Genomic DNA, 24363 nt, shown 5'->3' on the forward strand with positions numbered 1-24363 from the left:
TGCTCAGCAAATCATTTCTGGATGTGCTGCTGATGCAGTGATCCCTTAAGATTAAGGCAGAAATTTGCTGCAACAACACGCTGCAAAAAACAACTCTGTTTTTGAAACAGAATTGGAAGAAAGAACAAGACGCAAGGAAAACTTTTGTATGAAACATCATTTTATTATATTTCAACTGCAATGCCAAATGACCTCTTTTTACAAAATGAAAGGAAAAATTTGGATTGTTTTAATCTCCATTTCACCCTAAATACGCAGATCTATTATATTCCTGATCATTTGGGATGGCCGATCTGCAGCTCCAGTGTCGATTTCCATTAACTTTTCCAAGCACAATGGGTTACCCTGATGGACAAATTTGGAAAAAAAAATTAAACCAATATCATTTCAAAACGAGAAATACTTCCACCACACGATAGCACTCGGTGGAGCGCATTACCTTTGCCACGCAATGCCTGATCCATAAGAACATATCGGGCCCAATACATTTTTGAAATATCATGCTATATTTCTTTTTTGGCCCTATCTCTCAATGGTAATGAATCACTTAAAAGAATTTAAATAATTCTCATATCCAGATTCGGATCTTCAGCAAAATCGAATCATTTCTTCCTTATCACACACCAAACCTGTCCAACAAGTTTCATCCGAATCCATCCAAAACTTTGAGATATCGTGTAACATATAGTTTTTCGCCCTATCTCTCAATGGTGAAGAATCACTTAAAAAAATATAGTAGTCAGAACCAGATCTGGATCTTCACCAAAACCTAATCAGTTCTTCCTTGCTACACACACAATGTGTCCACCAAGTTTCATCCAAATACGTCCACAACTTTTTGATATATCCTGCAGAAAGAGTGAGAAAAAAAAGAGAGAAAGAGAGAAAGAGAAAAAGAGAAAGAGAGAGATGGGTGAAAACATAACCTCCTTCACCTTCAGTGGCAGAGGAAATAAATGGTTCCGAGTTTTAACATCCATTAGAATTTTCAATCACAAACAAACGGAAACATTTCTGAAGATATTCCTGAAATAGAGAGAGCCATAGAAAGTACATATAAAAACTAGAACAGCACTCGTAGAGAGCGCATAGTTGTGCCTCGCGCATTCATTTTGAACAAAAATTGTTAGCTGAACACACTACTATTATGGCCCATATACACATATCATCCATGCACGCTATGATGTCAATAGTTTGACATAGGTTATGGCGTAATAAATTTAATTCTTCACTCACATCGGGTCATAGATCAGATATATGAAGTTTCGGATTTTTGGGATAAGGATTTCAATTCAACAAATTTTGGTCTTCACATGGAATACCACCTCATCGATGACATCATCGTTGTCACATTGTATACTCAATGGGGAATTGATGACATGTGCCGTTTCAATTTTTTTTTTCATTGAGCAGTTTCTGAGAAGACGCCGTCCAATTTTTTTTTAACTTCAATCCAATATGGCTCCCATACCACGTGACCTATGACACGAGTTATCAATAAAATATTATACATGGGGAGTCCCTATTTACAGACATGTTTAAAGCGAAAATATATTGTTACGAATATTCGCCCGCCCGGCGTGCGAGTGACCGCGTTAACTAATAACGGCCGCTCGCCCACCAAATGGACAATTCAGTCGTGACTTTCTGGAACAACGTCAGAAACCAGTCACGGGTGGGTTTTTAATCCCACCATGGCCCAGTCCGTATTCTACCCGCGCGCGACAGGGTCAATCGCCAAATATCGATATACCCAAGTATTCGCGCGGGTAACCTACCGAGGGACCGTACCTCGGCGAAGGCCTGTTTGGACACGAACCGCTTAAGCAGTTCGTTCCGTTCTGGGATAACCGAGAGGGTATTAATCGCCAGACCTCGTCGGACTCGATTCTATGATCGGTATTCAAAAACCAACTAGTATTCCGAAAGCAAGATAGCAGTTCAATTTGGGGGAAAAAAAAAAGACGACAAACGGGTTAACATTCACATAAGCACATTTATTATTTTACACAGATGCACATATACAGCCATGCAATCAATGGGGGAAGGGGGAAAAGACACGAGCAAGGTAAAAACACTACAACCCACTCAGGTTATTATTCACAGGCACTTAACAGTTCTACTTGTCGGGACTCGGCGCCACATCATTCACACAAAGAAAAGACCACCCTCATAGATAAGGGGGTCAGGCCGGGCCCATAGGCCTTTATGGCGCGGGACTTGGCATACCGAACGAGTCCCACGAGACTGTGCAGGTTACCTTCCTCGCTGGGGCGACCCACGACACTCCTTCCCCATGGCAGCGAGCGTAACCGTGGTCCGGCCCAGGCCTCGTCTGACGGCCCGGTGATTCGGGCCCAGCAGGCAACGCCTCAGAGGAACGAATGGGCCTTATGCTCTTTCCGAGTTGATGCTCTCTTTAAGAGCCCGTCCGTCCCTCGCGCTGCTTGGACTGTCCTGAAGCCCGATTACCTCGGACCGTTCGCTGCTGGCTGGCAACCTCTCCACGTCCCACACGAACGCGCCGTCATGCATGGCATGGCCAGCCTGATGTGTTCCCCGCTCTGTCTCCTCGGCAAACCCGGACTTCCACTGGACTCGAGCTCCGCTCCTCACACCGTTCCAGATCCCGACCGCTTCTCCCTCGGATCGACTCGACTCTCTTCCAGACCCCCTCCAGACTGGTTGAACTGGCGCTCTGCGCGGCCTTTTATAGGGCTGGTGAGACGAGATCTGATCTCCACACTTTCACCTCTGACCTCCGACCTCTGCGCAGAAAGCGGACGTTGTGGAAATCATCGGCGCTGCATGGCGAGAGAACCCTTGCCTCCGACCTCTGAGCGGAGAGCGGACATTGTGGAAATCATCGGCGCTGCATGGCGAGAGAACCCTTGCCTCCGACCTCTGAGCGGAGAGCGGACATTGTGGAAATAATCGGCGCTGCATGGCGAGAGAACCCTTGCCTCCGACCTCTGACCTCTGCGCACAAAGCGGACGTTGTGGAAATCATTGGTGCTGCACGGCGAGAGAACCCTTGCCTCCGCCTGCAGCGATGCCATTTGATCGGATCTCGCCGCTGCTGGCGCAAAGTTGGCGTCGTTTCGGAGACGAAGGCGAGGCGATGTTTGTGGAGCGGAGATGTTGACAGTTGCTGGCGAAGTAGTGAGGATGGCGTGGTTTGTTGAGAGGCAGGTGTGGTTGTGGTGGTGAAAAGGCGGTTGGTCTGAAGCGGTTGTTGAGAGCGATGTTGGTGGTGGAGGTGGTTGGACCAAAATAACGATAGCAAAGAATAACGGCTAACTCAAAGATCACGGCCCTGTCCACACGGAAAATTATAATTCCCATTAAACAACGGTGGGGAAATCTAACTGAACACGGACTTAGCAATATAACTGAACTAAAGACCTTTATGGTGTTCTGCGAATTTCCACAGCTGTAACAATATAATATACACACACGAACACACACACACACACACACACACACACACACGAACACACACACACACACACGAACACACACACACACACACCAATCATCTTGCATCCCCTTAAGGGTGAGGCTAAAAAAAAAAAAAAAAAAAAAAAAGGGGGAAAAAATTTAATCCAAGAAATATAAATGCATCAGAACAAACTAAATATACCATCAGAGATGGGGACTCCCCGCCATTGAATGAAAAAGGTCATACATATTCCAGATAATGAGGGAGGTGAATTGGAAACAAGACACCATTTGGTCATTGTGGCGTCGTGTAGAAGATGCTTAGCAGGCAGACACGAGCGGGGGAACAGTCGAGCCGGGCTGTGTTGCACAAGCGCGAGCGCGGGCGTACTTTGCCCGCGGCTCTCCTTTATTACGTACTCAGCACACTCACAAGCCGGGCGACTACGGCATCCCTACAACGCCTCAGGCGGTGCGCACTCCTTATATTCCTGGCAGACACGATGACCACGACGACCCCTCCTCCCATCATCATGCCCCGCCCTGCATGCCCGCAGGCTATACCACACTCCTCCCTCCTAAAAGTATGATTATTAAATGATCACCATCATAATAAGCATAAACAGCACGAAGGACTACGGTATAACAGTAGACAAGGCACAAAAAAGAAAACAGCGAAGTATAACAGCACATCACATCATATAATGCGTGGAAGCGAGCTAGTGGAGCTGCCACGGCCAGGTTCCGAAGACGGAGGTGCACACAGCACCTCCCAAACTCTGACCGAGTTACCGATATGAAGCAGCAAGGCGAGAAGCACAGCAGCACTACACAGCGGAAACGCCCCTAGGCGGCTCATGCTGACATGGCCTTCGGCGAGGCCGCGGCGATCTCCCGAGCAAACCTCCCTGGCACCATCAAACGCCTCCGGCCCACAAGGCGGCACACCTCCCCCAGGCAGACCTGAAGTAGATAAACATTCCGAGGCCGGAAGCCCGCTGTCTGGAAGCCGTGGCGCCAGCGCCAGACTCGATTGACCTTGGATGGGGGCGCTGAACAGCGCCGCTGGCTGGACGCAACCAATGCTCCATAACAACCCACGCACCACAATCAGTTGAGATTCCAATGCCCGTCTAAACGGCCTTGAGCGAACACAGAGAGCTGCGCCCCCGGCGCCAGGCACGTCTGACCTTGCCGCAACCAGAGGTGGGGGTAACGCCGACCAGCGCACCAGTCTTGGCTCCGAGTCGACCTCCGAGACCCACACGGCAGTTAGACGGTAGCAATTCCATTTAAACCACACTTCAACCATAGGCTCGTTATAAATCACGAAGAACATCATTTGAACCATTGCAAACTCATTTTTCCGTACAGCGCGTTCTTTCGGCAAAATCCCTGCACATGACAAAGCAACTACCCGCGGCCCGGGGCAATGGAAGGCCAACCCAACCTTTTTATTCCCCACCACCGCTCCCAAAGCCACCACATCACATTGACCATACCGCAAAACCCATCGATTGATCTCCGCCAAACCCACTCTCACACAGGACCTGTTGGCATTTATTTCAACAACGTTAAACTGCATCACTAGAGCAAGGAAAAACAAATATGCAATGAACAGCAACCCATAACCCACATCACGAGTCCGTCTCTTGGTTGTTGACTCGATGTTGTGACTCGCGACTTCCTTTAACGCCACGGGCTCACCGCCACCCGTTGAAGCTGCCCGAACAACACCGGCGCACCTCGCACCATGAACGCAGCCGACGCACGAGAGCTCATCGCGAGAGCTGGCACGGCTCCTGCTGCTCCCGAACCGTACACCACCGTTGCAGGCAGCAACGAACGGCCGCTCCCGTTGCATCGACGCGGCTCCCGCCGCCAGAACCTCGCCCTCAGTACCCGACGAAAGCATCGAAGAGAGCACCGGCACACCTGGAGGTACGAACTGGAGATCCAGCCCGAGGTGCGCCAGCCAGTCCCGACCCAAAAGGGCGGGCCCCTCCCCTCGCACCACGAACACCAAGAGCCGGGCGCGTCGACCTCGGTAGCGCACTGAGACGTAGGCCCTCGCAAGCGGTGCAATCGCTTCACCGGTGTACGTGTACAGTGACAAGGCCGTCCCGACTACGCGAACATCGCGAAGATCACGAGTCGCCTGCTCGCCCATGACCGACACTGCAGCTCCGGTGTCCACGCAAAACACGGTCGGCTCGCCATTCACTTCGACCTCCACCATGAACGGCGTCATCTCCGGACCAACGGAAAACAGACTCAACCGTGGTTGCATCTCCTGCTCCGGCCCGCCGGCATCGCCATGCCCCAGCTGCAGGCCGATCTCCAGGTCACTGGGGTCCTCCCGCACCTCGTCATCCAAGACCCCAACGGAGGCCCCCGCCATCCGACACACACGCTTCAAATGTCCCACCTTGTGACAATGCAAACACACGGTGTTCTTATACGGGCACATTCGTCGCAGGTGCGGACCACCACACCCCCAGCACCCCTGGAAATCCACCTCGCTCCCGGTGCGACCGTGCTGCGGTGCGCGCCCTCGTCCCGCACCGCCAGACGCGCGTGCGACCTGCGGCACCTGAGTCATCGCGCGGACGCCGGGCTGCGCGACCTGTGGCGCCTGGGTCATTGCGTGAACTCCGGGATGTGCGACCTGCGGCATCTGGGTCACCGCGTGGACCTCGGGACCAGCCGACATGCCCCAGCTGGAGCTACTCATTACGTCCTGGCCAGCGATGGTGCAGACATCCGTGAGCGTCTGCTCGACAGACGAAGCAGTCCCGACCGCCGAGTCGAATGTGACGTCGGTCAACCGCAGGATGGCTGCTACCATCTTCGCGTCTCGCAGCCCAGAAATAAAACGATCTCTGAGTCGTGCCGGACGCTCCTCTGCCGTGAACTTGCAAAGCATGGCCAAATGCTTCACCCGTGCTACGAAGTCTGCAACGCGCTCCTCGCCACCCTTCGCGAGGTGATCAAACTGGAACTCAGCACACTCACAAGCCGGGCGACTACGGCATCCCTACAACGCCTCAGGCGGTGCGCACTCCTTATATTCCTGGCAGACACGATGACCACGACGACCCCTCCTCCCATCATCATGCCCCGCCCTGCATGCCCGCAGGCTATACCACAGTCATCATCTCGAAAAAGTTCCCCAGGGGTAAGGAACATAGTAACCAAAAATAATTGAAATCAGATAAACGGTTTTCCATTTATTACAAAAAACATTTTTTTCAAGATGGCCGCCCCAGTCGGCCATCTTGGATCCGGCCACGCCCAAAATCAATGGGGTTCTTCCTTTCCAGGTGGTACATGTGTGACTCAAATTTCAAATCGATATGGCGAACAGTTTATGAGTTATCGCACTCATAGCTATAAATGTTGACGCCCGGACGGACAGCCGGATGGACAGCGGGACGACCTGGGTGACAACAATATCCCCCTTCCGCCACGCGGCGGGGGATAAAAACATAAAACTTTATTCTATGGGGATCAAGACTCATGTTGCAGATGTACGACACATAGTAGAAAGTAAAAAGAAACTGAAGGCTGAGGGGAACACACAGACATGACACAAACAAGTTTAGGAATAACAAGAGGGTGGAGGGAAATTTTATTTTCTTATCAAGGTTTGTGCTGGCTTAATGGTTAAGGTGGCTGGCTTAAGATCTTAGGCTCTTGAGCTATTAAATAACACCAGGTGGGCTGACTCAGCCTGTGATTCTTATAAAATCAGCAAAATGAGTACCAGCCTACTGGAAACAGGGGGGGCACTGCATCAGCATCACTGCTGTGCTTCCAGTAATGGTGCAACCAGCAGCTTACGAAAAAACAAATTTTTTCCTGTCAAAACAAAAATGTGCTTAAACAGGTAAGAAAACATCCAACCCTTACCCTCTGTATTGTCCTCACCAGCCCCCTCATTCAACTTCACTCCTGCAAACTGTACAATGACCTGCACACAGGACACCCACAGTTACAGTGGACAATCAAACAGCCAGCGGGCTGCTGCAGCACTAAAAAAAAAAAAAAAAAAAAAAAGGAAAAAAAAGTCAGAAGTCAAAAAAGACAAATCCTGCTTATAGTGTATGTTGTTATGTAGCAATTCATACAATGGTCAACTTTTCATATAGAATCTGGAAACTTGTGTTTTTTCACTTCCTAAGATCACATAGGACTACAAATCAGCCGTTCCCAATTTTTCCAAACATTGCTAATGACAAAAATCCAAGATGGCAGCCAGTGAGTGATGAAAATCGATAAAAATTTTGATGACAAATTTCGCTTCGTATTTTCAGACACAGTGTATGCGGTAGAAGATCTATAATAGACATCATGATCATAATCATAATCCCGAACACTAATCCATATGACCACTCTGATATCTTTGCCTGATCCTGAATATTTAGACAATATATGTGTAGTGTATTTTACATAAAAATTATCAATTATGTGTTTTTTCTCTATTTGCAGATAAGTCATGACACAGAGCGAAGAACCCCCGAAGAAAAGGGCGTGCACAGAAATAAACTATAAACTATGCATAAAGTGTCAGAGCTCCAAACAAGAGCAATTGAAAGAACCACCACAATCTGAGGAACATTCAACGTACGACAAATTTTTGACAGCGGTTCGTTTGAGAGCGAGTTTTGGGAACAGCGAGTTCATTACACTCAGTGAAGAAAGAAAAAAAAAAAAAAAAAAAAAAAAAAAAAAAAACACGGGAACTTGACAGCAGGTGATCTCAGTGACAAGCATGTAGTGTGGCACAGAACATGCTACGCGACAAGCACCAATGAAGAACGTATAAAACGTGATGAAAAGCGATATAAACGAGCCTGTGCAACATCCGATGTTAGACTTCTTCAACGAACCATAGGGAGACCAGCTACCTCATCGCATCATGGAGAACCTGAAGAACTGTCAGTATCAGGAAGGCACACTCGTTCAAAATCCATGAACTACGATAAAAGTAAGTGCTTTTTCTGCCAAGGCAAAGTTCATGATGTTTTGCACGAATGCCGGTCAGGAAATATTGGAACTCTGATACATGATATAGTGCAACACTCCAACAACCCAGAGTGGAAAGTGAACTATGCTAATATCATATCTGACAATGATGCACTGTCACAGGACATTGTTATCACAAGCAGTGTATAACTGAACAGTGGCAACTTCTGAAGCATGAGCTTGAGTGTGCTGGAGACAGTCTACCCTCCTCAAATACCCCTACCAGTGGCAATACCGATGATAGTGATATAACTGTTCACTATATAGCAGCCAAAATCGAGTTTTTTGCTGAAATACAGGAGCGTATTGAACAAGGTGAAATCATACCCATCGGTGAAGCAGAAAAGGACAATGTATCGAAGATGAAACAACACTATATTGAATATTGGTCAAGATTTTCAAATGCCCAAACAGCACGGAGATGGTTGCGACAGAAAAATTGAGAAGAATGTCAAACTCGTTCAGTTCACACTATTGCCAAATAAGCCTACGCTGATACATTCCAAAGCCAAACAAAACGCAGCAGTCAGAGAAGCAGTACACAGACCTGACCCACATGATAACATGAAGAAGATCTTCGAAGCTTCCATGGTGCTACGTAAATCGATTGAGCAGGTCAAAAAGGACCCATGGGTTTTCAATGGAATGCTGGAAAACTCAGCAGAAGAAGTAGTTCCACATGAACTACATAGCATGATTCTATGGATCTTGAAGGGCATGTACACAGTAAAAACTGAAGCCCGAAAACATGATTTGAATCAGTCAGCAACGGTCATCTCTCAGCAAATACTGCAAGCACATAAATCAAATCGTCAAAGGTGTGGAGAAGCTACCTCTGACTCAAGGATGCATCACTGAGCATGTATTGCGCGCACACCTACAAGCCAACATATGGTTGGAAGACTTAGTAGCTGTACCAATTCTCCTGGATCCTGTTACTCTGGGATGGCGATAACTGGAGGACAGCCACTATGTCGCAGTTGTCTCAAAAGTTCCAGCAGCACCGGAGGCTGTGGTGGAACTTGTGAAGTGTTCCTGTGTCGCCAGTAAGTGCAGTGGACGGTGCTCTTGTAAGGCACATAATCTAGCCTGTACAGAGCTCTGCAAGTGTGAAGGAGCTGAGGACACATGCAACAATGTCGCAATTGATGAGAATTCAAGCGATGACAAGGAAAATGAGGACTTGGATGACTAAATAATTATATATGCCTAAGCATCTTTGTGTTTTGTATTTGCACATCCATTCAAATTGTATGTTCTCAGTACTACAGAACGTCCTTTTTGTGCATATTTGGCTGTCATCTTTTCGGGGGTTCGTAAATAATGCCTATTACTGGGTTAAATTTAGCTGAACAGATATTTGTTTATCTCTGAATGTGGTATAATGGGTAAAATATGGCGATTTCTCAAATTTTGGTGACTGCTTATGAATAAAAAAATTGGATACAGCTGTTTTTGTGTTCAATGTAAACATAGGAAGTGAAAAATTACAAGTTTCCAGATTCTATATGAAAAGTTGACCAAATTACACAATGACATACACTATTATGAGAGGTAGCAACAGAGGGCAATTTAACAACAAACTAGAAAGCATTCCGAAAAGGCAAAGCCAGTCAGCGTCCGCTTTGTATTCAGACTTTTTTCTTTCTTGTTCGTCTTCTGCTGTGTGCTAAACATGACGAAAACAGATTAAAATGTTTATAATTTCAGGTGACCTTAACATTTTGATCGAGAAAAAAAACAAACAAAAAAACAATCTGCTTTGAGCTTTTCATTGGTGAACCAATATGCTAATTCATAAAATTTCATGTTAATTGAATGAAAATTGACAATATGTGACACTGACCTTTGACCTTTTGACCAAATTGTTAATTTTTCTCCATTTTCTCATAATAAAGCCATGTTGAAAATTTGATGACAAAGCTCAAATGGTAAATTAGAATTTCAGGTCAATTGGATGAAAATTGATGACTTTAAGTGATGCTGACCATTGACCTTTTAACAAAGTTATAAATTTGTCTTCTCCATATTCTCATAAAGCTTTGCTGAAAATTTGAAGACAAAAGCTCAGATGGTATCAGATGTGAAGTTTTATCGAAATTGTGTGTGCAGTATATGCTTATACCCCTAATGTGATCATCCCAAGTCATGGAATGAATGATGACATCATCAATGTATTTGCATAAACCCCCTCAAGATCTGGAATAAGATCATTGATAAAGTGTTGAAATGTAGCTGGGCCATTCCTAAGGCCAAAAGGAAGAACTTTATATTGGTAAAGTCCCTTCGGTGTTACAAAAGCTGAAATTCTCTTTGCCCATGCAGTGAGAGGAATTTGCCAGTACCCCTTCAGTAAGTAAAATTTGCTGACCAGTCTTTTTCACTCCTGCAAGCTGAACAATGAATATACGTTTTATCAAAGATATTTCTATCAAAAATCAATGCAACAATGGAAACTGCCATCTGGTTTTGGTACCAAGATGCAGGGTGAACTCCACTCACTGTCACTAGGTTCAATGATGTCATTCTCAAGCAGGAATTCTATCTCATTAAGATGTGCTAACATTCGCGGATTCATCCTGTACGGATGTTGTTTTATTGGCTTAGCATCTCCAACCTCTACATCGTGATACACAATGTCAGTACGGCTAGGTAAATCTGTAAACAAGCGAGCAATTCAGACCAGTAAAAAGGTTATGGCCCGGACAGACACACACAAGTGATTGCAAACCCCATCTACTACTGAGCAGGGGACAGACTAATTAACAGTTTACATTCCTCAAGTTGAACCAGCACCAGTTAAACACCCTGGATTTTCCCCAGAAGAAAAATCCAAGCCTTAAAATATTTTGCACCCTCACACCAAAAAAGCCAAAATGCAGCAAATATCATGCCGACAGTCTAATTGTTCACTGTAGATCATTCTCCCATTTATTTTATTTCATGAGAAGAGCACAACTTCTATCGAGTCACTGCTCATTGTTACACAGATTTTTTTTGATCAGATCGAGGTCGCCCAAGCACATCTCTTCCTGATGCTAAGATTCAATGGTCTTTATCTGTTGTGACATGGTAGAGATAAAACATAGATTCCTCTGTTAAGAACAACAATGCCGAGTCCATACATCAAAGCACTTGCTGTAGTTCTTGCTGGCTATGTACAGCTCAGCAGCCATGTGCACATCCTCCATGGTCACCAAGTTCTGGTGCTTCCCAAGAGCCTCCTCCATCAGACCAACAGCAGACATCAAGTCTTTGCTTTCATAGAAGGTTCTGTCGAAGGCAATACAAGTGTGCATCCTGAATCAATCAAAGCTTTCCTTCCATGGAATTTAACGCTTCAGCACTGTCAATTCTATTTGTATAAATTTACAAAGGTTTAGAACAGTGGTCCAAGCTTACAGGAAATTATTTTTGAAACTTTACACTCAGTCGTGTGTGAATGTCCATTAATGCTTTATGACACCGATGGCCTCACTATAAATCCTTTTGTTGAATCAAACACCTACAGTGTCTTCCAAATTTTAACATAATTAATGGTTCCTATTTTTTCATACGAAAAGGTGCCTACCTTTGAAATAAAAGCATTATTGAACATGATTATTTATTTTATGGATCATCCAAAAGAGCAATCGTTGTTTTTTCAATGCCACGATTCCCCTCACCTTGCCATGTCACGGGTAAGCTTCATGTATTCTTCGCCTTTTGAGGGAGGTAGCAGCTGGAGTATACGCTTATACCCCTCCATGGCCTGCTTGTGATCGCCAAGCTGCCCGTAGAGACCCGAGCGCACCCACAGGTACTCCATGTTACTGGGTGCATACTTAATGGCTGCAGAAAAAAACCATTATGTGGTGATGCAACAGCAAGTAAGATAGCACGTCATAAAATGCAGTGTTCTTTAATTGGAGGGGGGGGGGAGAAGTTATTGATGAAGATTGCTCAGTGGCAAACTCTAAGCTCAACATTAGTTTCCAAACTCAACGTGTTTAAAAGAATATATTTGCGAGCTGTGCGATTTGTACATACTAGCTTGTTTGCATGCAGCACGTAGCTTTGGGTTTGCATCGAACAGGGGTGCCGCAATGCTGCGAATGCAGTGCTCCCTGCAGGTGAGAGTAGGATTTGTAATTTGCTCAGGGTACCGGCAATAGCTCACCTACTCTTCGCAAAGGAAACCGTTGTATCTTTAATGTCCACCAACTAATGCTGGCAAACAGGACAACCGGTTTAACGTCCATCTGTGGGACGGCACTGAACAAATTACACATTGATGCTTCGCACTGCCTGCAGAACACAAGGGTGACAGTTTACAGCTGGGCCAAGATTCAAACTTAGATCCGACAGCTCAGATGAGAGTGCACTTACTGCTAAGCTATCCTGCCAAGCAGGACATATAAATGATTTAACTGAAGTGCTTTGTGTGTTTCTTTATTTTCTGCAATTAATTCATTGTGTACATAAATGTATGAAATACTCATAAAATGGCCCCAAATCCTGCATTTACTCCATTAATGAAGGATATCATTTGTTCTCAAAAATTATTCATTCACTCATTTAATTACAAATGAAATGACAGCACGAGAAGGAACCCGAAGAAGTAAAGAATAAAGATGAAGTCATCAGGAGAAACCTGGACAGGATTCTGGTTTGAGGTGCTACTCCACAACCCTCAAGCCCATCCAGGTGAGCCTTGCAAAAAAAAAATTCTGCAAGAATTCACTTCTCCTTAGAGAGGTAGATAATGAAAGAGAGAAAGAGTAAAAGAGCTGAAAGAGAAGAAAAAGCAAGAATTAGAATGAAAAGAGAATTGTGAAAATAAATAAATAAAATTAGAAAGAAGTGTGAAAGGAACAACAACAAAAAAAAACTCATTTTAAGGTAGCTAAACACAAACAAGTAAAAAAAAAGCTAAGGAACATGGTAGCCAAAGCCATGGATACCTTTAGAGTAACACAAAATAGCTTGCTTGATGTTGTCCAGTTCCAAAGACATTTCAGCAAGTTTCACCCACTCATCTGGGTCATTGGGATTCAGGTATGCAGCGATGAGCCCAAACTGCAGAGACTTATCCATGTCTCCACATTCCTCATACAGCATGGCCAGTGTGGAGAATGGCTCGTGGGCATAAGGAGCTGAAGGAGAGACAAAAACACATCTACAACCAGTGGTTTACTTTACATGGTGATTAATCACAGACCTCATGTACAACCAGCTGAACTAGGCCATAAAAAGTACCAAAAAACAGAATTCAGAGTGGACATTCACAAGCAGCCCAGGTAACAACAGATCCGTTAATGACAGTACCGCCATAATTTTGTCCATTGGCCAAACGTCGGCCATTGTCTCAAACATCAGTCTGTGTCATATGGCTGACAATGGACCAACGCTGGAAACTCTCTTATAACCAGGACCAGTGCAACCACTAGGCAAACAAAAGGCAAGAAAAGACTGTATGAATTCAGGAATTCATTGGTCAGGAATTCATGCAGCAATAGCCAATGTGGCACGTGGTTCATAATACCAGAACAGTGAATGGGTTTATACATAATAAGGAATGGTGCTGTTGTTCAACAACACCTCAAACTTTTGGCTAATCTCGACTAAACTTGGCATTGATAATAATCAATGGCCCCCAAGGGAAAGTCCTCTGGGGGTCAGTACTATGATTCCCAAGAGGAGTGTATGTGACAGGTTCAAACTGTCGAGGGAAGTTACAACGTGTTGTACAGCTGGTATATTCCATGGAACAATTTTACCTAAAATTCACACAATCTCAGTAGTCTGAGAGCTTTTTTCCTTTTTTATTAGTCGTTACATGGTTTGTGTTTCAAAATACAGATAAAAACTTGAAAACACTATATTGCTGTTGGTGGCAATGGATTAAACTTTGGTAACTTGCATTACATGGATCAGGCAGGCAGAATTTTGGGAGGTCTGAACATAGAAAGTGCTATTGTTCTACAATGGTGAAACACATATGCAGAAAGCCTGGTGTTGGCTTAGTGGTTAGGGTGGCGGCTTGGGATCCTAGAGTCCCAAGTTAAAGCCCCGTTGGCCGCTGAATTAAAATACACCAGGAGGTTGACTCAGCCTGTCATCCTTCTGAGGTCGGCAAAATGAGTACCAGTGTACTGGTAAGGGGGACACTGCATCAGCGGCATAGCCGCGTCCCAACTAATGATACAACCAGCAGCCGCAGGCTGCACTCGATAGAGAGAGAAGTACCAAGAAATAAAAACTGATCTTCTGTACTCTTGCCTCATATTCATCTTTTGATCTCAAATTCAAATTTGAGTCCATAGTGATAACAAATTTGACTTCACCATTCCGATACTTATGGAGGGCACTGTATTTCAAGAAGTTGTGGGAAGGGTTATGAGGAAACTTGGTGGATGAGTTGGCAAAGTGACAAGAACAAGCTGATGAGACTTTGGTTAAGGTCCAGATGTGGAAGTGAGGGAAGGGATGGAAGGGGAGCATACACCAGAAACAAACTTGACAAGACAACACCAGGTTTTAGAGGGGGAGACAAGTTTTAAAGCTCATTCTTGAGATTGGACAAATGTTGTGTTCTAGCTTTCCTGAGAGTAGACACACACTTGTTGAAGAATTTGTGGAATGATCTGAGTTTGCCTTCAGTCAGATTTCCCTTCCAGGAGGAGAATGCAAGTTGTTTTAAAAGCAAGTGCCTCACCACAGAATTCAGAGTACCAAGAGTGGGAGGATGGGTTAGATAAATAAAGATGACATGGGATGAATCTGTGCATAAGAGAGAACAGGTTTCTGTAGAATTCCCAGGCTGAAATAATATCAGTGGCGGTGGATATACAAAATACCAGTCATGAAGTGTTAAAAAAACCCATCAAAACAAACAAAAAAACAACGAATACACGAAGCACAAATGTAGAAGCAGGTCACATTTTATAAACCAGGAATACGCGGGGTCCGTGAATGCCAAATCCGTGTATATGAATGTTTGTTTCATATACTTGCAGGTATGTGCAACAAATTAAGGTGACATTTAAACTGAATTACATTATTATTTTTTAAAGGTCATGTGCATGGCCTCATAGAATTACCCACCTGCAGAAAGAGTCTGAGTAGCATGGAGATTAAAAGACATCAAATACATGATCAGTGTCAATGGATTATAGAAAAATGAAAGCTTCATAAGGTACAAAGCTGCAGAAAAAGCAAGTTTTTAAAACGATTAAAAATGGACAAGGCACCACGTTTGGTGAACCTTTCATGAGAATAGTTAAAGCATGACGTATACTTTCATGTGTGCATCCCTCATCCCCATTTCCTTTTACTTTAATTCATACCTCTCTTCTTTATGGCATATAGGTACATTTATATGTTTTACAAAGTACAAAAGATATATGCTGGATTTTGATGTGGTGTTTGATTGTTGTCAAGGCCTCGGTCATTCAATCAATCATCCGACATGTAAATCACTGCGAGTTGTACATGTGTACAAATAGACATGTAATTGAACAGAATAAAGTTGCATATCAGAAAAGCTCAGAGGAATTAGGAAGTAGAAATATTTTCAGGTTTTGGTCAAATTATTATGCTAGAACAAACTCTGCTTGTTGGATGCATTATTTAAACAGTTGTACAAATCCCCAGCTTCCAATGAACATGCCTTGCTCTTTGGCCAAGCAACTGCTGTTCATTAACCAATTTAAGCTTACTTTGCCGAATGATTTCCATGCACATTTTCACAGCTTCCTCATGATCTCCTCTGGCAAAACGGATATTGGCTTCACCCATGAGGCCACGAAGGGCTTTGGGTAACTTGCTGCGAGGGACTCGTTCCTGCACAGTAGAAGACAATATTCATCATAATCAATCATCATCATCATCATCATCATCAGCATGTACCATGCCATATGCAGAGCGTTGGTGCTGCCCTAGCAGTTACTAGGCTATAATCCTGGTTGGGGCACCACTCCAACTCAAAGTCAGGGCAGGAATTTGTAATTTGTTCATGGTGCTGGCGATAGCTTGCCTACTATTCACAAAGGTTACTTGGTGTATATATATATTGTCTACAAACTAATGCTCGCAGACGAGATACCAGTAAACGTCCTTCTGAAGGATGGCACAAAGATTGATGAATCACACTGCATGTGAAACAAGATGTGAAAAAAATGGTGAAACAGGATGACAATTTATAGCTAGGTCAGGATTCGAACCCAGGCTTCTTCTTCGCCTTCCTTAATGGCCACCATTATCCCACACTGTGGGGTCGGCCGGGAAAGCTTGGCCCGAGTCTTCACGAACTGGCTGGCCAGGCCCGACATTTCGAATTTGGCCATGGTGCCAGGGATGGCTCACCTACTCTTTGCGAAGGACACCATGGGATCTTTAATGTCCACCGATGAATGCTGGCAGACGGGACGCCTGTTTAACATCCGCCCGAGGGATGGCACACACATTAATGAATCACCCTGCCTGTGAACAACCGGGATAACAGTTTATAGCTGTGTCGGGAATCGGACCCAGGCTAGACAGCTTGAAAGTGAATGTGCATTCCTTTAAGCCATCCTGCCAGCCTAAAATAGTATTGCTTTGAACAAACAATTTTCACACGAGGACCATATATGCAGATTTCAAATCCAATCTGACACTCACAGAGGCAAGATATGGCTCCCTCCACAGATATTTTTCTTAAATAAGAAGCTACTCGCTCCATTCAACCAATAAATGTCACAAATATCACGAATACAACAGAAAATTCTGCATCAGACATCGCAGCAAAAAAAAAAAAATCCAGAAAATTAATTGAAGTTGAACAAGTTGCATACTCGTGTCCACTTAAAATGATGTAAACAAACAAAAAAAAATCCAAGTCTTCAGATCTAGTAATTCTGACTTTAAATAAAAATTCCAGTAGTTCACTTTAAACACAAACATGTTTGTGAAAGGAAATGCACAGTTGTTATTGGCAAATTTGTGTTCTTCAATCAGCAAATATGATGACAGCTACAAATTTGACAGTTCCACACAAAGTTTTAAAGCATTTAATTTGGTATGGACACATTCAACAGAAATATGGGTTTTCTTGGTGGCTCATCATTTACGTTTGACCATCCCATATCAATGTGCAACCTAACGATGGGTAACATGCCTTCATCTGACGTCTGTTCTCTCTGTGCAAGCCAATTTCAAAGGCAAACACATCTTGCATATCAACCTCTACCGCTGGCTCCTCATCCTTCTCTTTTTCCTCCTCACTGATACTGTCCTTCAAAATAGAGTTGAAAGCTTTCTGTACCTCCCAGCTCACACCACTCTCTGCCACAAGGAAAGAAAAGGCGATCAACCTCAGTAGTCTGGCCCAGTCCGACGATGTGCAAATCCCACAGACACTGTGGCAAACAAAATCATTTGGAATCCAAAAAAAAACAGTGACAGAAATGCAAACATCCAGGCAAAAACACACACAAAAGAGAAACGAAATAGATTTTTTTTTAATCAGAGAAGAACTGAATGTAGTTGGAACACATTACCTTTAAAACAGGTGGAGTCTACAACATTTAATTACACGAGCTAAAGAAACACAACCGAGGAGAGTTTTCACAATTTTATGACCTCTTGCAAATTTGGAATCAATTTCTTTTCAAATCACCTTGCAAGTCAGGTTTATAAAACTTTCTTTTTTTAGAGTGTATGTGGTTAATAGAGGAGCTTGTACATTATTACATGTAATTGAAGAAAAAAAAAAGAGAAAAAGAAGAAGATAATCAAAACAGTATATGTAGAACAATAACACTTGTTATGTAGAAAATGCTCATTGGAAGAAGCGATCCTACCAAACAGTCCTGTTAGTTCATTTTAAACTCTTGTTTTGCATTACTATAATGAGATAAGGGTGATAAGAAGGAAATAAACAAACGCTCCACATTGTCCTGGCAGGTACTCACCTATAGGTTCTGCTTTTCTTCTATGAGTTGCTGATGTGGATGGAGTTTCTGTATCCTGAATTGCCTGCTCTTTCTTATCTTCAATGCTCTCTTCTCCATCCTCGGCTGTCACTTCAAATTCTCCCGTCACCTAAATTACCAAGAAAAACAAAACAACAAGAATGGCATACCTCCACCAGGCTGAACAGTTTACGTTTTGTATCAAACTGATAGGCTGATCTGAATCCAGACTTCAACCAAAATCTAATCGGCTTGTTCTTGTCACCGAGCCAACTCGTCCACCTAGGTTTTGTCATAATCTGCCCACAACTTTCTGAAAAACCATGCCATGTATCGTTTTTGGCCCCCTCAATCTCGTATCAGGATCCACATCCAAATCCAGATCTTCACCAACATAGAAGCAATTCGTCTTTGTCACACACTCAACATGTCCACCAAGTTTCGTCAGACTCCGGCCATAACTTTTTGAGATATCGTGCTATAGATCGTTTTTGGCCAAATCTCTCAATGGTGAAGAATCACGAAAATAATTCTAGTATCCAGATCCAGATCCAGATCTTCACCATAATGTAATCAATTTGGCCTTGTCACACACCCCACCAATGTACCAAATTTCATTTGAATCCATCCAAAACCTTTTGAGATAACCTACTCACATTCAGATAAACAGGGGTGAAAGCATAACATCCATCCACCTTCGGCAGCTGGCTGGCTTAGGATTTTAGGGTCCTGAGCTTGAGCCCCGTTGGCTGCTGAATTAACATCAGGTGGAGTTGACTCAGCCTGTCATCCTTCCGAGGTCGGCGAAATGAGTACCAGTGTACTGGTAGAGGGGCACAGCATCAGCGGCACAGCCACGCTTCCAAGAAATGATAGCTACCCGGCAGCCAAGCTGCCATGTGCAAGAACAGAACAGAACCTTCAGTAGTGGAGCTAACAAACAAGAACTACCATCACTGCTTTTTAATTGGTTAGTAAGTTATGGGAAGACATTTGACAGAGTTTACCAGAGTTTACCATCAGAAAATTCTGGAATGCTTTGACAAACTGGAAATTGACAGAAATGACGAAAGGATAATTCAGAACCTACACTGGAATCAATCAGCAGTGGTGAGACATGAGCAGGGTGAATATACTGATTCTGGCTCACTTTTACCCATGTAAATGAATGGGGATTTTCAGCGATTCATATTTTTTTTCCCTAAAAATAAACCCCCTATCCCAAGGTATATTTATTTGTCTCCCCTTTTAACTGAGGGGCACTCTTTTCAAATAACCAATGCAATAAGATAAAGATTTGTTCAAGTAGTAAATTAGTAATATGATTTGTTCAAGGTGATTCTAAAGAAATATCTGAAACATGTTAGCCTCGGGACACTTTTTCAAAGAAGCAATTCATATTGTTTAGCTCACTCATTGAACCGAAAAGATTTGTTCATTCTCAAATTCCTTCAATAGTTTAATTTTCTTTGCACAATAATCCCCATCTAAAATATTTAAAAATAAAACATTTGAATCTTTATATTTTTTAAGATACCCCTTTTGTGCCATTATGAAATGATAAACTTCTCTTAATGCTCTTGTTTGACCACCTCCTGAGCCACATATCATTTTGAGATTATAGTAAATTGTTTTTTCATTGTTCAATTGATAACCAAAGTTTTCAGTCCATTCAAGGATAATAATTTTTTTCTTTAAATCCTCAAACTTACTAGTTTTTAAATTGATTCGCTTATTTGTTTTATTTACCTTTTAGTTATTTTTTCAATAAGACTTATTTGATATTTTTCACATTCATTGTTTTCCATTTATATACCAAGACTGAGATGTTCTCCACTCTTTAGTTTGATTAATACATGGTTTGACCATTTAGATATTGTGAAAAAACACGGCGGTAGTCCTTAAAAACCCTAACCCATCTTTCCATCGTAAAAACACAATCTATTCTATACACTCTATCATACAATATCCATATGGAACACAATCTATTCCATTATCTAAAATAAATCTCTTATCATCAAAGGCTCCTAATGCCTTTTTATTTAGTTCTTCACTATACATCTTATGTTTATAACTTCTTATTGTATTCATTTTCCTATATTCTTCTTTCTTCTTCATCAAACCTGAAAGCCTTAAAAGACAGAATTGGAAGAAGAGAAAAAAAAAAACGTAAAAAATATATATCGGTGGAAATTTCATTTTGAAAAAGACATTGTGTTGACGAAGGGTTGGGGGGTTGGGGTTGAGATTTTGAATGTGAGGGTTGAGACACACACACACACACACACACACACACACACACACACACACACACACACACACACACACACACACACACACACACACACACACACACACACACACACGTTAAGCCTTGACTATTCAGTTGAGGATTCTGTGTTTGGGGTTCACAGATCTAAGAACGTCCCCCTTGACACACATTATATACTGTTATACACCTCAGACTTGGCCCTCGAGTGTCCACAACGGTGTATAGTAGGAGGGAGTGAAGCACCAACCCATTGCTCCCATTGCACACACATTATATACTGTTATACACCTCGGACTTGGCCCTCGAGTGCCCACAAAGGTGTATAGTAGGAGGGAGTGAAGGGCCAACCCATTGCTCCCATGGGTATTATCTGCTTAGTTTTGTCTTTTGTAATTCCTGTGAATAAAATGAACCTAAAATCTCTACCCCTTCTAAATCATATATCTTATAAGTCCAAGGAACCGTATCTATTACATCAACAATTTTAAAAAGTTCGTTCATCCATCGTTTAATATAAACTTTTTCAAAATGACATTTCCACCTATATATTCTTACGATATCACCAACTTTGAACTTAGGTTTTCTGACATTAATCTCTTTTTCATATTTTAATTTTGTAAATATTTCTGATGGTTTCATATTCGTTGACATGTGAATCGTGTCATTATACTTATCTACAATATCCTGAATAGAAGATGACCATTGTTGTGAACCGAGTTGTGTGAATTTTTTATATAGTCTCTCTTTTAAGATACGATTAAAACGGTCAACAACAACGGCCTTCCCTTCATTAAAGGTACTGTATAATGTAATACTGTTATTTTTTAGAAAATTCATAAATGTCTTGTTATAAAACTCTCTACCCTCATCAGTCCACAATTTTTTAGGTTTTCTCTTACTTTTATTAAATATCTGTTGAAAGGCTAACATAAGAGTATTACCTGTTTTGTTTTTTAAAGGGAAAACCCATGCGTATCTACTCCTCAAATCAATAACCGTAAAGCATAATTGTACCCCTTATCATTATTGAGTTCAATCAAATCAGCGGACCAGATATAATCAACTTCCTTGGAATAAACCTTCCTTCTACGAAACTTTGTGAATATTGGTTTATGCAATTCATCAGCTAATTGCTCTTCAATATTAATGATATCATTAGAGTCTATAAGTTTTTTGAATTTCCAAGTCCAAGTTTCAATTTAGCACTGATCATCTTCTTCACGATGAACCTATCAACTTTTTCTCTCAAGGTGGGATTTTGAATGAGAGACAAATTATACAACATTTCTCTATCGGCTTCATGCTTTTCTTCCAAAGTTGTGGTATTCCCATAATCAATATAGTGTCTCATGCACACTTCAACAACCCTATTGATGGGCTTACTCCATGATTTAGGATTGTCTGCTTCATCTAATCTTTTATCCAAGTTTGTGCCTGGACCACAGAAAGAAGACCCTGGGAGATGTAATTCCCCTGGTATTGCAGTAGTTGTAAATTTACTTCCTGATAAAAACTTTTGTATATCTCCTCCTCGTTTGTGTTTGGAGATAAATTGATTTTTTTTTGAACCACACACCGAACATATACCTTTTTGTATAACCCTGTTATTTTTACTTTTAAAATATGAAATATTTTTAGTATTACTTTTCTTTTTACATTCGAGACAATAACTCATTTATTTATGAGAAAATTCCTACAGAGTGCGAAAACCTTTTTAGTTTCCAACATGCACATTTGAATCTTAATTTTTAAAACATAATGAATCCTTAGAAATGCCTTCACTCTCTCCTCCATTTATTTAAGAAAAAAAAATGAAAAACTTGAATTAAAATCAATATCTAATCTTGCTGATGACAATAGTCTTATCGAAAGTATTGAAATTTGACTTGTCAATTCTTTGTTTTCCTCCTCGGTGGGTTGAGTTATTTTCTGTAATACCCCCAATCTTTTTTTCATCTCAATGGTTTCCATATTCATTCAGTCTCGCTCTTTCCTCCCTCTCCTCCTTCTCTCTCTTCTCTCTCCTCCTTCCTCCCTTCTCCTTTTCCTCCTCTTCTCTCTCTTGAACTTCCTCGTCCCTTACTATCCTTGAATCGCTTACACCCCATAGAATATCATACATATATTCATCAGGATTTCTTGTTATTCCTGTATCCAAGATATTTTTTTTTTACAACAGGAAACCAATAAAATTTCTTTTGAATTTCTAAAAGAGCCTTACGTTTTCTTAACTTTATAATTTTTTCATTATTTAACATTCTTATTTAATCCAAAGTTGTTGGTTTATCAACATCAGCATAATGCCAATCTTTTATTGAAAAGACCTCATTCTTATGTTGTAGAACATATTTATTAAAATACCGAACACTCTTTTCTTGAAGGTATGCTTGGACACAGAAATTATAATTTTCTTGAAGCCTTCTTGCCGTCATTTATGTATTAGAAATATATGTTAGAATAATATGACACGAAACTCCTCCCCATCTTCCCATAGTTAAATCATTTTGTATTTCCCTACTTATTATATATAATCCTGTTTTTTCATGATATAAACTTGGACAAAACCATTATTATATTTACCCTTATTAAATTTTTATTTGTTGTTTACTAATTGTGGCTCCACAAAACTCATTCTCTATACCAAGTGGATAATATTCTTCCTTACGAGACTGATTTAATTGTTCCAGGTCTTTTGGTCAATTTTAAATGACCAATTATACCCTAAATCATTCATATCATACCCCCATTGTTCTATTCTCATACAAACGATACGCCCTTCTTTATAAAAATTTATTTTAATTCGAACTGTGAATTCTGTATGACCTGGAGATAAAATCAACACTTCTCTATCTTTGGAATACACGGCCGTTTTATTTAAGGATATATATTGTGATAAATCACTTAATCTCACCAAGTCATTCGCGTCAGTCAGGGTTGGATAATTTTTTAATTTATAAGCATTTTTCATATTAATATTTTTGGTTATATTATATTTATGTCATTCAGCCTGTGCCTTTGTGTAATAATTTGATAAATCAATATCCAGTTCTTGGGATACACCAAAGATAGAACCATCTTTACCAACATAAGTCATCTTATATACTATTTCCGAGTTTGTGGTTTCGTGTCGCGCTATCTTCGACTTTGTTCTGCGCTCAAGTCACGTGTTATTCGGCTTACATTATCTCAAAGACCATATGAGGTGCATGGTACAAAAAAGAAGAGTAAATAAAATGGTTCTGAAACGGTGAAATCGTATTCCACTTACTGCATTAAAGTAAAATTACTACTGATACTCTGCATCAGTTCCTTTCTCAAACACACCCACCCCAACATGTCGCGCAGAGCACGGGTTATGCTAGTTTATATTACATTAAAAATAATTTAATTAAAAAATTTATTTTTGTTGAGTTGAAATAACACATATAGACATAATTGACCACAACACTTGGAATTTAATTCTTGGACTTGAAATGTTTGATAAACAACATTGTGTAAGAATTTTATGACTTCAACAGGTGGTGGAAGACCAAAACTATCAAAATAATATTTGTCTTGACTTAAAAATACAAACCCAATGAGAACCGTTCCCATTATTATCTTCTAAGTTCATAATAATATTATTTGTATGTTTAGGCACGTTTGGTAATTCATCTCTCATACAAATAACCACATTATGAATTTTTA

At 41.8% G+C, this 24363-nt stretch overlaps 1 protein-coding gene and 1 pseudogene across 5 annotated transcripts in view; one reads left to right on the forward strand and one right to left on the reverse strand.

Annotated features, from left to right (window-relative positions):
* Window positions 1–24363, reverse strand: part of GTF3C3 (general transcription factor IIIC subunit 3) — a 185661-nt gene that overhangs the window by 54064 nt on the left and 107234 nt on the right. For 4 of the 5 annotated variants that reach the window (XM_085873608.1, XM_085873611.1, XM_085873609.1 and 1 more), the window contains 7 exons: window positions 18405–18534; window positions 17609–17775; window positions 16170–16293; window positions 13413–13604; window positions 12135–12300; window positions 11595–11742; window positions 7354–7414 (listed from right to left, as the gene is read on the reverse strand). In XM_085873608.1, coding sequence (XP_085729734.1) covers window positions 7354–7414; window positions 11595–11742; window positions 12135–12300; window positions 13413–13604; window positions 16170–16293; window positions 17609–17775; window positions 18405–18534 — 988 coding nt within the window. Of the gene's footprint in view, window positions 1–7353; window positions 7415–11594; window positions 11743–12134; window positions 12301–13412; window positions 13605–16169; window positions 16294–17608; window positions 17850–18404; window positions 18535–24363 lie in introns of all 5 variants that reach the window. The other variant, XM_085873612.1, reaches the window with a different exon arrangement.
* LOC147030002 (uncharacterized) lies at window positions 7676–9852 on the forward strand (annotated as a pseudogene).

Source organism: Eptatretus burgeri, chromosome 3, assembly GCF_056783735.1.
Source record: "Eptatretus burgeri isolate ZD-2024b chromosome 3, Ebu_testis_v1, whole genome shotgun sequence".
Classification (NCBI taxonomy): domain Eukaryota; kingdom Metazoa; phylum Chordata; class Myxini; order Myxiniformes; family Myxinidae; genus Eptatretus; species Eptatretus burgeri.